Below are 15,977 nucleotides of genomic sequence, written 5' to 3'. Positions count from 1 at the left end.
TTTTGCTTTTCCGGCCAGCTGGTCAACAAGTGGCTTGTTGTCTGTAAACTTGCCACTATATCTTGTTAAAATTAGCAGAGCAGTTGTTAAAAGCAGATGGCGTTAACTCTGTAACCTGGGGGGGACTGAATGTTTGTAGAAACCATTTTCTTTTTATGGCATTTCAGCAGAGATATAACATAAGCCCTACTGCTATTTTTAGCCATTGTTATAGAAGGATACAAGGGGAAGAGGAAGTGAGTCAACACCTAATCTGCAGTATTCGCTGGGTTTTTTGTGCTTATTAGAAAGCTAGTTACTCTTGTATAAACAGGTTAAAACAAAGTGCTTCGGCGGTAGCGTGACCTTTACCCAATTTTATAAAAATCATACTGTTATGGGTAATGAATGTTTTCTTGTTCTTCAGGGACAAAGCTGCAGTGGAGCAGCGCCATCACTCTGGCTGTGTTTATCTGGCTCTTCTGTGCCTTCTGGTCTGCCATGCCCCTTATTGGATGGGGAGAGTACGACTATGAGCCCCTCAGGACCTGCTGCACTCTGGACTACAGCAAGGGAGATAGGTATTGAATGCACGCATACGCTCTTCACAATCCTATCAAGCCAAACATAGTTGTCTGTCACTCAATGGTAGCAGTTTATACCACGCCTTACGTGCATTTTTCTCCCCACAGAAACTACGTGTCCTACTTGATCCCCATGGCTATCTTTAACATGGCCATCCAGGTGTTTGTTGTCATGTCCTCTTACCAGTCCATTGCACAGAAATTCAAGAAGACTGGAAACCCCAGGGTGAGCAAAAAAAAAAAAAAAAAAAAAACCCAATCCACCAACTCCAGCAACATAGGATTAGTAATATAAAGTGATGTAGATTTACACACTTTAAGCAGTTTTACTTTTTTGGCTCAGTTTAGTTTCAGTTGCTCCAGATACATATTTAATCACACGCAGGATGCAGAAGAATCTATAAATGGTTCTGAAATCCAAGACACAGGCAGTTTAACACCTAATGTACAAATATTTACAAATATGCAATACATGTAAAGTCACCCATTGGAAGGAATCAGAGGAATTCCCCTTATATTTACAACTACTCCATCCCTTCCTAGTGTGAGTCCCTCACGTGGTCCTTCATTCAGAGTAACAAACAGACTGTAAATTGGGAGCATACAGGCTGTGACATATATAGGTCATTGCCACAGGGGAAAGACTGAGTGCTTCAATCGGGAATGTGGACAGAAGCTGGTGTGCTGTGAAAAGAACAATGTATCTGTGAATAGTGCGTTCAGTAGTGGAGTTCCTCAGGGGCCGAATCAGGTTGCCTCACTTTCTGTTGCATAACCCTATTACTCACAGTCATCTGAGTTGGCTGGAGACACTTTCATTACAAGCATAAAGGCTGCAGAGTCAAGACAACAAGATCCCCTCCAGAACAATGCAATTATGTAATGTAATGTGTTCACACACAGCCCAGTATGTGAAGTATGTCATAAAAAACTGAAAGGTATACAATTATCTTAATGAAAGTGGTGAGAAGTTATCTCTAATGTGCATCCAAATTCTGTTTAAACCCACAGAACTTTATGTAATGGCGATAATGGATGTTAATCGTAAAGAAGTTTCCAAAGAACCAATATGTCAGGTTGATGTTTAGGGGAAAGTGTTATAAGATGATGCACATCTTAGAACGCCTTCTATTTCAAGTAAGCGCAGCCCATCTAAAACATGAAGTTGTGTGTTTGAATATTTCACGTTAGTGATATAACACATATAGACCTCAGTTGACACAACCGGTGATACAGGAATACATGCGATACTGTAAAGACTGGGTGATATAGTACATGAATACATTTTACAACCTTAAAGGTACCTTAAAGGCAAGACAGTGGGGAAACTATGTTAACTTTCTCTCTGACTCAGAGTAATGTCTACTTTGACTCCTGGATTACAGCAACCTGCACCCTTTATTTGCTAGCTGATTCTTTTTTCTTGCTGAGCATGACTGCACTTGTCAAAGACACTGTTTTTCTCCCGGTCATGATCCCAGACGTGTGACTTGTCCTCATGACACAAGGCATTTTTGCCTCATTCACTCCTTATGGTTGATCGGTAGCTTATCATTCTTGTTCTGATCCTCTCTCTCTCTCTCTCTCTCTCTCTCTCTCTCTTTCTCTCTGCTTTGTCCACTTTTCATTCCTTTCCACCTTTATCCCTTCTGCTCTGCCTCGTCTCTCTCTCTATCCTTTCCCTCTGTAGTTCAACCCCAGCACTCCTCTTAAGACTATGCTGTTCTGCTGGGGCCCCTATGGCATCCTGGCTTTCTATGCTGCTGTGGAGAATGCCAACCTGGTCTCCCCCAAGCTCAGGATGGTAAGGACAGCCAGTACTGACATGCACACAAACAGCCTCCAGAATAATATACATTAATAACACATTAATGTATATATATTGAAATATATTGACATTTCTGACTGTGGTAGTATAAAAAAAGACAGCAATTCTAACAAGAAATGTCTGATTAATTCACATTTTGATATAATCATCTAAAATTTCTACACACAGTGGCTTTAATTAATTAGCTGAACAAACTCGATAGCTGTATTTTAGTGCATTTTCAGAATCTGAAACATTCTGTTTTATAAGCCCTAATAACCTTGTTGTGCTTGCACTTGTCTCTGCAGATGGCTCCTATTCTGGCTAAGACCACTCCCACCATCAATGTTTTTCTGTACGCTTTGGGAAATGAGAACTACAGAGGAGGCATCTGGCAGTTCCTCACCGGGGAAAAGATTGATGTGCCTCAAATTGAGAACAAGTCCAAATAAACTAAGCATGCAATAATTACAGACGCTTACTGTCCTGGTGGTTTCTCACAGGTACCTAGATGTTTTTGTCTGTGAGTGCACGTGAATGTGTTGCGTCTTGAGAGCAGTGGTAGCCATTGTCTCTTATAATCGTCTGTCCTGGATTTGCTGTCCTTTGTTTCTGCAGCTGTATAAGGATTTTGTCGACCAAACAAAGTAATTGGGATATTGTAAAAAACAAAAACAAAAACAAAACTAACTCATTGTACCATGTTGTAAATGCAACAAAACATTGGACTTGGCTACTTCTGTAACAAGCACATGATTTCTCTGGTTTTCCAGGGCCAATGTTAAATGTAATGTAATTTCTTTCATTACCAAGGGATGGCTTTAATTTTGAGTTCACTTTAAGTGAAGGCTTTCTGTAAACAGACATCATTTATGATGCCCAAATATTCTATTAGTTTCAAGGTTGACTTAAAATATAAACAGTCCTACAAATAAAATAATGTAAGGCGATTCAAAACAAATTATATACATTTTAGCAAATATTGACATTTAATCTTTTAAAGAACATAAGCTGTTTACCTCAAATATCCTTTCTTTTAGCTGAGGCGTGATATAAATAACTTGTCCACTGCCCAACGCCTCTGTCGCCAAAAGGAACCCATCTGAGCTCTGTCAATCATCCTTTAGCATGTCTTCGTCCTCTCAAGTCTAGTCGAAGAGGAAGACCCTAAAATATATCAACTAAAAACTAAAAGTCATAACAGAGGATTCATGTCACAGATTTATGACATTTGTGACCTTTCTGGGACAGTCAGATTAGGCGTTTATCCCTGTTTATTGTGCATGTCAATGAAATGCAAAAGTGTGTGCATGCCACTGATTTCTCGCCATGCTCTGCAGGGTTGTGAGTGATCTCTGTATCCAGAGTACATCTGCACTAATCCTCTAAACAAGAGGACCATTCTTCAATACACAGCCCCCACGACAAGTTAGAGATTAGTCAGTGGCTGTAGATTAACTAGACTTGCTTCTCGCTTCCAGATTTGCATATGAACTAAAGACAGAAGTCTGTGCGACAGTTACATCCAAATAAGAGGAGTTGGTATCGGCATTTAAATGGTATTCCTGGTTTATCTATGGCTGCTCCTTAATGTTTTTTGAAATCCCTTCTATGACTTAGACACTATTTAATTTACCTATTTAACTTGTGCATATCATAATAATAAGAATAGAAAGAATAATAAGAATAAAAGTGATAATGATTTTTTGATGTTTTGTTTCCTCACAAACTTTAGAAACATTTGTTTGAAATGTATCGTCTAACCACAGTGCTAGACAATACACAATAACTCACTGGTTATCATATAATCAATATTCTTCTTACAGTAGGTTTCAAAAACCAAATAGTCCACTCTCTCATGGTAGTGTTTGAGTGTAGCATATGATTTAGGATAATAAGGAACATCCTTACATTAGCCATTGATCTGAAAAGGAAGGTGGACACTTCATGGCATACTTCAACAGATCCAACTTCTATACAATGTTGCATGCATGTGATTCATGGCATCATAATGCAAACCCTCAACAGCACAAACAGGCCTATTTACACCCTAACTCTCTCACTTGAATGAATATTTATCTTAAATGTGAAGTTATTTGAAATCCTTAAAGATTAGTTAAAGATTAGATCTTGAACTCCAGATGTTAGAAGTCCAGATGACAATTATCCTATAGTGTACATTTTGAGTTTGTATTGTTATTGGTCTCCAAGAAATCCTGTAAACTTCATTCTGCTGGTCATTATTTTGAAAGAAAATATTGATTGAATTTGATATTTTGCCAGTCTATTTGCTGTTAATAATTTACAGGAAGTGATCTTCCACAGAGTGATTCATCTAAAATAATAATTTGCAAATAATTTGATAAATTCCTGGATAGTCAATAAAGGATTACACTCTTAGACTCTTTGTCTTGTGTTATTTATCGACCACTGCAGGATCAATACAATGCATGTGAACAATCATTACTAACAAAGTTGTTGTTTCAAAATATCTACAGTGACAGTTCAAATAGCATGATGTGTGTAGTGGTGGAAAGTAGCTACATTTAATACTTATAAGTATTGTACTTTACTTATTAATTCGATTTTATGCTACTATAATTATACTTCTTCTCCATTACACTACAAGGGAAATATTGTACTATTTGCTTCACTACATTTGTTTGACAGCATTAGTTACTAGTTATTTTGTAGATTCAAATTCCGAATACAAAATATAATCAACTAATCAACTAACTAATAGTATAATCTATTACAGATTAAGCTACCCAGCAGTACAAAGTACCTAAAATTGGCTCCACCTTTACCAGTGACAACATTAAAGAGATGTGTACATTAATGGATGTAATGTATGTTTTTGACAGTATGTAGTAAAATAGTAAAATAGTAAAATTTTGAATGCATGACTTTTACTTTTAACAGAGAATGGGATAGTTTTTCCACCACTTCATGTGTGTCTGTGACATTAAAGCGAAGTAGACGTTCAACCAGCATGATGAAGATAACACCCAGAGGTTACAAGAAGCCCCCAGTTGGTGTTTCTAAGCAGATTAATTGACGACAGACTGTCAGTGGAGCGGGTCGTTGCATAATTATGCTGTAATAACACATGTGCAGCGGGCGGCCTGTGTTGTCATCAGGATCATTCTCGTTTATTCCAGCTAATTCAGTCATCTGCAGGAATACACCATGGATTAGACTTTTACGATTTCGTGAAACTCACTCGAAATAAGGATTAAATTTGCCCCACGCATCAGTCCTGAGAAGATTATTTTCATAACAACAGATACAAATCTTCCACCAGGACCTTCATGATGTGAACATCAATGTCCCCAGACACTGATGGACATATGGAGCCGTCATCTGGTGAGAAGAGTGTCTCTGACCCCACCTCCTAAACCGCTGCATGCCAACATGATTAACTGCCAATCAAATGGTTTTGTAGAGTTTCAAAGAACATCATGCAATAAATAATTAGAAAAATAAAACTTAAAGAGACCCCCACATTCATGTATTAATACATACATACAAATAGTCTGCCTGGAACAATAATGTACTGCTACTTCCCTGGAAATTCTGTTCTCAGTGTACAGTATGTGCACTGGTGGCTTCAAGTTTCTGCATCACAATTGTATAAGTTGCATACTTGACCAGGATAACTTCCAAACAAATCATGCTCATAGGCCCCGCCCCGTTAAAATCTGGTTTTCAATGAGAACAGAGAAGGCACATACACATATGTACATTATTCTGCACAGTGAAGCTCAAACATCCAACCACAGGAACAAGAAGAAAAACACATTTTTAAGTGGAGGGGGATTTTAACATCAAAGTAAAATAATAAGTAGCCCTCCTCTTTTTTCTACCTTGTGATTTATGGCTTCAATTTCTCCAGGAATCACATTTGAGTGTGCAACTGTAGATCATTGTTTTTCACACTAAGATTAATACAATACTATATGTTTCTGTGTTGTCAAAATAAAAGTGGTAAATTGTTCATTCATTTTTCACCCTGACTTAACTGTACAGTGATTTAACAAACTGCAAAGTTTGTGACAAGCACTATGAATACCTTATGCATTAGTGGAAAGTAATACTTTGCTTTAATACAAAACACTTTTTCAACAAACAAACACAGTATCTAATAATGATTTGACATCATATATGATTTCTACAGGTTCATTATTTAAACCACACTGGCCAGAGATTTGCAAAAGGGAGCTGCTGGATAATGTTATAGTTTGAATCCAAATGTCTGGCAGGAGACTAGTTTTTTTCATCGGCTTTCCCTCTCTTACAATCAAACATATTCAGGTACTTAGAGTTCACTGAGGATTATGTCTAGTCAACCAGTGAAGTTTTCATATGGGCTTTTTGAAGGATTACTCAGCAACATGAACACGAGTGCAGGAGAAAGAGAGAATCAAAGAGATTGAGGACTGTTACGGAGAGAAAAAATAAGTCATATTAATCAGCATTTCCCTGAGCAATAAGGGAGAAAAATAATAATAATAATGATGAGGATGGAATATACTTGTAAACCCAATCAACAACAAGCTACAGATCAGGTGATTTTTGTATCAATGCTCCATGCACTATCACGCTTGCAGTGATAAAGTGAATTTCCTTAGATTAAAAGAATCAGACACTCTGGAAGTAAATGAAATGCAGTTAACTTGTGCTAATGTAATGTTATACTATATTACCTGACTGTTGAAGGGCTGCTAGAAATAGGGCTAGTTAAACAAAATTAGGTTCCTTTTTTTTTTCTAAAGCAATGCCGATGGTAACTGGAAGAAAACATAATGCTAAATACAAACAAACCCAGAGTAAGTGCTTGTAATGCTACAGATTTTGACTACATAAACATGCATGGTTTGAGATTTGTAAATGGGAACAAATGGATGATTTCTCTCCCACTTTGTCACACATTCAGTCCTAATAATGGAAGTTTTAAAAAATGCTTGACTTTTTCTTGTTTTTACATGTACAAAAACATGTAGAAAAATATATACCAAAAATATGATTAAAATATATTTTAAAAATTGGGAGCTAGGAAGTAATTTTTTTTTCAGCTCTGTAAGCTAAAAGCTAACATCAGCATGCTAACATGCTAACAACAATAATGGTAGCATGCAGTTTAGCATGCTAAATGCTACTATTTGCTTGCGACGTTGAAACAAATTTGATAAATTACATGAAAATATAACCTTTATGTTACATTCTAAAATATGTAACTCAAAGAAGCAAAGACGTACAAAAAGAGAACATTTTTAAATCCTTGTTGTGTAAAGAACCCTTTTGCACATAACTCTGCAGAATCAACACTTGTTCCTCTGAATCACCGTCTTTAAAAATCAGACAGGCAGACACCTCAAGATCAACCTCAGGGCACGAAAACAAGGTGAAATGTCAGTCTGCTACCTCAGATCTACCACACTTTCCTCCATTAGTGATCTTGACTGTCAGATGTGAAGCCGGTTATATAACCCTGACCCCATAAGACTGCACACACACAGCAGCCACAGGACAATCAATGCTAATGCTGAACACAGCTGCTCATCCAATCAATTCATTGAACTTGAGAAATCGCACCATTTGTCCTTCGTGTAATTTACATGAAACAAATTGACATGTAACATTACTGTATACCAATCAAATCTTAAGACAACAATCAAATACCCACATACCATATTACATATTAGATGGGGGAAAAAACATATTTGTTTTGAAGAAACAGTATTTTTACAGGATTAGTGTTTTAGTGTAATCTGGATTAAACTAGAGCTGTGCGTCAATGCACTAGAACCCGTAGTTTTAATTCATTAAACTCACTTTGACCAGTAGAGTGGACAATATATGACCACTTCGCACTATTCATACCCTGATTTACACTTACACAAATACACACAGAATATCTTGTGCTGAGCAGTGAATGTCATTGAGACGATTCCTACTATTACAAGCATGTTAATCATCTCATGCTGTGCTGGTGGTGCTTTTGAGTCTGCATAAACACGACTCACTATTTCAGTCGGATTAGATGTATTTCACCCTTAAATACGTATAAAATTGAACCAGTCATCTCCTGATGACATGGATGAGAAGGTGCAGTTTTCCTACAATGCTGCTGATTAACTGCCACTAAAAGCAACATATCTGTTACTCTTTTGTCAATTAGGAAACTCCCCAGTCAGCATTGGTAGCAGCTGCACTATGCTTTGATTAAATGAATGGATTTCACACATGGGGATGATGTTGCTTTTAATCCATTCAGCTACCGTTGTGGATTATCGTATCAATCAACTTTTCTTGTTTTTCAAATGCAGTGTATCTAAAGGAGGTATATGTAATTCTGTATTGAAACTCAGATGGAAATGAAAAACAATAGAGGACACTTATATAAACACACTGTGCTCTACATTGGCATACAATGTCCTATGCACTCCAACTGCCACATGTAGATTCACATGTCACTGTTGCACTATAATACAACTGTACTGTAGGCTAATCAAATATATTTATCAGATATTTGTACTGGTTTCTCTGCAATGTCTGATTATAGCCTACATTAACATGAGACAAGCTTATAAAATACTGTATCACTTTTGTAAAGTAATAAGAGTCTATGCTAGCAGCTCTGTGAGACTGTTCTCGGGCACAGCAGCACTTTGAGCTAAATACTAACATCACCATGCTCACCATCTATGCTCACCATCTTAATTTAGCATGCTAACATTTGCTAATTAGCAGTAAACATTAAGTACAATAAGGCTGATGGAAATGTTGTTTCTTTTGCAGGTATCTGGTGAACTGAAAAGTCAGAAGATCACCAAAGTTGTTACAATTCATCCTGAGAGGAACACGAATGCATGAACGAAATGTCATGTGATACATCCAACAGTTGTCAAAATGGTGCAATAAAGCCGGTGATCTTTGCAAATTGTAAAGTTTAATTGAAATCCATCAACAATTAATAGTTGTTGAGATATTTTGGTCTAGACCAAAATAATGGACTTACATTGCCATCCCTAAAGCCCTGGTGCTAGCATGACTAAAATTCTTTTATATCTCTCTTATGTTCTCCCTTCTTTTCTTCCTGTCTGTTTTCAACTGATTTCAGAACCTGAAATATTCCCAAGGTTGCAGATTTCACCCAACAGAGAACCTAAACTCTGCTTTCCTTCACAAAGAGAACTTTTGCTTTGCTCTCAGACTTAAATTCGTATAATTACGTTACTTCTTTATTTTTGCCTTTTTTCTACCTTCCTTCCATGTGTCCTGTCTTTTTTTCCTTTCTCTCTTCAGCAGACATAAAAACATTAAAGTCTCCAAAACTGGAGAAACAAGATTTTCACTTGAGCGATTCTACTTTGCACTGCTGACATTTGTTTACAACTATTGATTGCTCTTATCAATAGTTAAGTGTTATCCCAACGTGATAATACTGCATGTCTTTAAGGACTACCACTGTAGACAGCTGGAATGCAAACCATGTGAACGTTGTCTGATAATGGAGGAATTTGTCTTAAAAGGCCTTTACAGAGTGCTAAATGTTTTCAAACATGTATCTGCTTTCTGTCTCTCCACTGCAACAGACAAGTTGTAATTTTAAAGCACTCGATCAGTGCTTTCCATTCATTAAAGATTTTAAATAACTTAATAGTGAAATCATTCAGGTCTGACAGGGTTGTTTGCGCATTTTGGCTACAGTGGCATGGGATTTTGTATGGCTGTTAGAAATTATTATGTTGGCAGCTGCACAAGATTACGTGGTGATCTTGAATCTCCTGAGCTACTTTCAAATCAGATCAGAGCAGAATCACTGGGAAAAACAGCAAAAAAATGTTGATCCCCTAACACAGCCAATCCAGTTATGAGGACGGTGCCGATTCCGCCTTCGGCCACAGCCAAAAGGACACCGAACTAAAAACAGATTGTTTTCCCATCCCCAAAAAAGGTGACTGGCAAAATAAGTAAACAAAGTTCCTGTGGCCGCCGTCTGTATGTGTGTGTGAGAGATGGAGCACGGCAGTCTCTCGGGTGAACCAGAAGCCAACGCAGAGGTCCGGCCTTCATGACTCTGCTTAAGCTTTCCAGTTACAGTATGTTCACTGAGGGAAATAAATGTGATTATCGAAGCTGTTCTCTCACTAATGTGATGTAACATTCAGTCTAAAAATAAAACAGAAAAATTCTGAGCCCCTTTTTGGTTAGATTCCTGACATTTATGGCCTGGATTTAACCCGTCTACGTCAAATACAAAGCCAGAGGGGGGGGGGGCTGGATTTCTACAGATTTGTTTCAAAGACACTAGAAAAAAAAACAGCGGGCTTGGCAGTTAAATTAATTGCATTCAACTTAGAACCACTTAATCAATATCCATGACCTCTAACTATGCAGTTGTTTCACATGTTATATCACACTTGTCAGAACTCTCATAGATACCCAGCAGTAAGAAAAACAATCATTTTCCAAGTTATTCTAAGTTCAGTGGCTAACTTATGATTTCCTTGTTTTTAGAGCACAAACAGCTATTAGATCAGGAAATCTGGACACTATCTGGACAACGGCCAGACATTACATACTGTACAGGACACGTCTCCTCTCTGTTTTATCCCACAGAAGATACTTTACTTTATAACTTTGTACAGAGGACTTAAACCAGAACTTAATCTGCTTTTATAGTGTTGTTTGGATGTTTTTATCTATGGTTTTATTTTGTGATCAGTGTTGGTTTATTAGAATGGGGGCACTGTTATTCCCATGTTCTTTATGGATGCATACATTTAACCTTTGTGATTGTATTCTTGTATTCCTGTTGGTCTGTACTCGTCCTGGATCTCTGTCTTCTGTGCCTTTACTTGCCCCTTGTGGCTATCTGAGAATTTGTGCCTGTATTTTGTCTGTCCTGTTTTTTGTGCAAAATTGTCTTGCACAGTAGCTCCTAACCTCCAAAAGGTGTCCCTTGAAGATCTGAAGGTTCACCAGAAGATTAAAGGGATAAGAAAGAAATATGTATTTATGTTACACAAAATTGTGTTGTTTTTTTTTTTTTTCAAACTTTCAAATCTTAAATTATACAATCTAAGGAAATCCATTTTCACTTGGACTACTCTTGGCACCTTTTTCTACCTAATTTGTTTGAGTACTGTGACAAGTACAAAAGGTTTTAAATCAGAAAAGTAGTCCTTTAACTGTTATTCAGTGAAAATGTATAGGGATATGAGGACATCTACTGGCTAAACAAGGACACATGAAGTCCAAAGAGAAAACCAACAGGGAAATCCTTTGGACTGTTAATTAAAGCAACATGACTGAAACCTAAGATGCCAACACACAAATCAAATCTCTGGTTAATAAATTAGTGAAAACATTGTTTCATACACAGGTACGGTAACAATAACAATAATTACATTCATAAATTTAGTCATGATGGTGATTGAGGTTATTGTGCAGATTATATTCTATATTCAAACATAGAATTAAATATTTAGAGGGACTCTGGTAGGGGCCACCTCTCAGGTTTCTTGGGTTTTTGATCATTCATTCTTCCTCCACTAGATGTCAATACTGCTCTGTCTCATGTTTCAGATCTAATCATTAATCTGTGGACAGCAAAGCTTGACAAGCCATTTATTCATTTAATTTAAATAAGGTGTCAGAGCAGCTAAAACAAAAACGACAGACCAATACAGAAAACGCATCCCATGGAGTGAGATCATTTAAACTGTTTTTTACAATGTAATTTAACAGGTGTCAATATATTGAAACAATGCCTAAAAAGACAGCTCACTTTAATATAATAACGGATCCAAGAAAAATCTATAAAGACGTTGATTTGCATATGAAATCAAATTATTTTCACCCCAATAGCAGTTTGCTGTAAGGAGTACAGTAAATGTTGGCGACAGCTGTTGAAGCTTTCCCGCACCGGTAGATGGCGGTGTCCAGCTTTATTTAAACCCTCATTTCACTCCTCTCATATCGGCAGAAAGCGGAACAAATCAGATCTCCTGAGTACTGGTCGTACATTGATAGAAGTAGTATATCTCCAGTAATGATGATATGAATCTAAAGTTTTGCGAGCTACATTTGTTCATCGGGACAAAATAGAAAAACGTTTAATAGGATATTTTCGACTTTTGTGCAAAGTGACACATTTTTAAAGGAAAAGTAACAAGTCGGCGCTAATAACATGTTGGGTTGTGGGTAAATTCCCATATTTCTCCGATGTTTTAATTCCGATCGTGAAGATTTGTCTCTGAGACAGTTCAAAAACAATGTGACAGTGGTTACATATTATACAGAGAGAGGGAGTGTGTGTGTGTGTGTGTGTGTGTGTGTGTGTGTGTGCCGGATCAGTCAGTGCTATGCTCAGTTAACACTTCAGCTGTGTGGATGCGGGGGCTTGAACCTAAACTCACCTCGGCTCCCACAGTCATCTTGTTTTTAGAAACTAAATGCAGTGAGAGGTTCTATTAGAGGGCAAATGTTGGAAGAATTAAAAGATTCAAATTGAACTTGATCACTTTCATCTCCGGTGGAGCTGTCCACTGGAGCATGGTGCTGAATAAGTTTTGTTCTTATACAGTAACGCGGAGTACGTGTATGTTTTGGTTGTTTTTTGTAGCAGTGTTGGTGCTGAGATCGAGTTTAATAACTACAGGTTTCATTGTGGTATTGAGCCCACGTTAAGTCAGAAGTGTGCGCGGGGTTGCAAGAGTTTTATTTATAGACATACTTTTACACTTAAACAATCAAATTGCAGTAAAGAGTAATACAAAACTGTGGATGTTAAATGTAACTGACGCAACATCGGCTCCGTCTTGAACAGCTTCTGAGTGGACAGCAGTGCGCACTCGGGATTTTTGTATTTAATTAGCATAAAAGATCTTCTGGAGAGCAGCAGGACCGTGCGTCACAGCCATCGGCGAATATGGGAGGGGGGAGGGGGGACACCTATGGGAGTCAACAAACTGCAGTGTGTATTCCTTCCACGGCCGACAAAAACCAGTCCGGTTGATGTGAAATGATGACTTAGCTCACAGCGTTACAGGTGACTGAAGACAGCTGGGAGCGTCTGGGAGCTGGAGAGGCGCAACGAACGGAGCCTAAAACAAGCCAGTGCGCTGGTGGAGCCGGCACTGTGAGCTATAGGTGAATCCCCCAGCCTGTGAGTGCAGTCCGGGACCCGCACGTCACCTGAATGACGGGATATGAGACAATGAAGCAACTAGGGACAACGGGGATAAAACGAGTCCAAGTCACGGAAGTGGAAAAGCGCGTGCGATGACGGACGGCGCAAGGGACAGAGAAGAGGTAAAGCAGAGGAAAGTTGTCTAGCTCATTAGTAGGGCTCCGGTGTTGGATAAGAAAACGAAATAAGAGACGGGACAGATGTGCCACGCGTGCGTAATTCTATAAACAACCCAACTGGGGGAAGCCGATTTTCTTTTTTTAAAAGACAAGACCTGAACAAGAAAGGGAGAAAATCATGGAGCCGGAGGGGAGCACAGAGGGAAAAGCCAGTAATTTGGCACAATCTGCCGCCTCCAAACTGTCCCAGATGGGCGAAAGAACTAAACAACTGGGCAATGTAATCCAAGAGCCTGAAAAACAGAAACGGATTATTCTAGTAATAGTCTGTGTAGCACTTTTATTAGACAACATGCTTTACATGGTAATTGTGCCAATTATACCCGATTACCTTGAAGACCTACAGAACGCAGCGGATAGTGCCGAAGCCGCTGCACCGCACACCAACTTCACTAACGGCACCATCCACAAAACACCCAAGGGGAACTTCGACCTACAGATCGGTGTTCTTTTTGCCTCCAAGGCCATCCTGCAGCTCCTGGTGAACCCGATAAGTGGCACGTTTATAGACAGGGTCGGGTATGATATTCCACTCTTCATAGGTCTCAATGTCATGTTTCTCTCCACTCTTATTTTTGCCTTTGCTGAAAACTACGCGACCCTGTTCCTGGCGCGCAGCATGCAGGGCCTCGGCTCGGCTTTTGCGGACACTTCTGGGATCGCTATGATAGCAGACAAGTACTCAGAGGAGTCAGAAAGGAGCAAAGCGCTGGGTATTGCCTTGGCTTTCATCTCGTTTGGAAGTCTTGTGGCGCCCCCCTTTGGAGGGGTCCTCTATCAGTTCGCAGGGAAGAGGGTGCCCTTCCTGATTCTGGCCTGTATCTGTCTCATTGATGGCATATTGTGCTTGACTGTGCTGAAACCTTTCTCTAACCGAGAGAGAGAAAACATGCCAGTGGGAACCCCCATATATAAACTGATGATTGACCCTTATATAGCTGTAGTGGCAGGTGCTCTGATCATTTGTAACATCCCTCTTGCCTTCCTCGAGCCCACTATCGCCAACTGGATGGAGGATACCATGCATGCCACCCAGTGGCAGATCGGCATGACATGGTTTCCTGCCTTCTTCCCTCATGTCTTAGGTGTGTATCTCACTGTCAAATTAGCAGCCAAATACCCTCATCTCCAGTGGTTTTACGGGGCTATAGGTATGGTGTTCATAGGCGCGAGCTCATGCACAGTGCCAGCCTGTAAAACCTTTGAAGAGCTCATGTTCCCGCTGTGCGGAATCTGTTTTGGCATCGCCTTCGTGGACACTGCGCTCCTGCCAACACTCGGTTTCCTGGTGGATGTGCGACATGTGTCAGTGTATGGCAGTGTGTACGCCATCGCAGACATCTCTTACTGCGTGGCCTACGCCCTTGGGCCCGTGGCGGCTGGACAGATAGTACACAACCTGGGCTTTGTTCAGCTCAACTTAGGCATGGGCCTCGCCAATGTACTTTACGCACCGGCGCTCCTTCTGCTAAAGAACGTGACACAGATGAAGCCCTCTCGTTCCGAGCGAAATATGCTCCTGGAGGATGGCCCAACAGGACTGTATGATACGATTAAGATGGAGCAACGAGAGAAGAAGAGAAAGGGTTTGTGTACAACAATCGACGAGAACGGCATCGAAACCTTTGTGCAAAGGTCGTTTTCAGAGGAGGAATCCTCAGGAGGAGAGTATGCGTAACAGACCTTTAACTGAGTGTAAAACTATCAAAGTGCCCATGTAAAGTTGTGTGCATCCCGTCCGATCCAATCAATTGCATAACACCATTAGGATTGTGTAACAACATAAATTATTTACTGCTTCTGGTGACAATGCCTCTGGGTATTGTTAAATCAAGTAGCTTCAAGCTTTTGCAGTAGAAAGGCGCTTGCTGGCGTTTGTTCATCTTAAAGTGAGAGTATTGTGAATGATTTGTTGAGATAAATGTCTATTCATTAACAATATTTATCAGAAACTGATTCATATCGTATTCAGGGATTATGTGTAAATGTATTTTAACAAAAGAGCAACTGTAATGTAAATGCGTCTTTCAGTGTAATCTGTATTCCTTTTGACTGGGTTGTGCTGCTAAACTCAATATGCAATACTGTGTGTCATCTTTAGAAAGAAACAGAACAGAACAGACGTGAAAATCTGCATTATGCTGTCTGTTCATTTTGTTTATTTTGGATGGTGTACTTCTGGAATGCATAGCCTCACTGTATAATCTGCGACTGTACATACATGTATA

The 15,977-nt window shown here is 39.2% G+C and overlaps 2 protein-coding genes across 2 annotated transcripts in view; both read left to right on the top strand.

Annotated features, from left to right (window-relative positions):
* The window catches only part of rgra (retinal G protein coupled receptor a), a 4,312-nt gene extending 1,438 nt beyond the window's left edge, over positions 1-2,874 (top strand). Inside the window, exons 4-7 of the mRNA XM_035663900.1 lie at positions 407-560; positions 672-789; positions 2,254-2,367; positions 2,679-2,874. Coding sequence (XP_035519793.1) covers positions 407-560; positions 672-789; positions 2,254-2,367; positions 2,679-2,822 — 530 coding nt within the window. The 3' untranslated portion in view covers positions 2,823-2,874. The remainder of the gene's footprint in view (positions 1-406; positions 561-671; positions 790-2,253; positions 2,368-2,678) is intronic.
* A 10,653-nt stretch (positions 2,875-13,527) lies between these two features.
* Positions 13,528-15,977, top strand: slc18a3a (solute carrier family 18 member 3a). The gene has a single exon (XM_035663818.1). It carries the CDS (start codon positions 13,868-13,870, stop codon positions 15,425-15,427), a length of 1,560 nt encoding a protein of 519 aa, XP_035519711.1. The 5' UTR covers positions 13,528-13,867; the 3' UTR covers positions 15,428-15,977.

This window comes from Morone saxatilis, unplaced genomic scaffold (assembly GCF_004916995.1).
Source record: "Morone saxatilis isolate NCDOM2014 unplaced genomic scaffold, NCSU_SB_2.0 Contig19, whole genome shotgun sequence".
NCBI lineage: Eukaryota > Metazoa > Chordata > Actinopteri > Moronidae > Morone > Morone saxatilis.
Note: the sequence above shows the minus strand (reverse complement) of the source record. Positions and strands in the feature narration are given on the sequence as shown.

Excerpts from the sequence above, each read along its gene's own strand:
- slc18a3a (XM_035663818.1), top strand. The coding sequence starts at position 13,868 with ATGGAGCCGGAGGGGAGCACAGAGGGAAAAGCCAGTAATTTGGCACAA.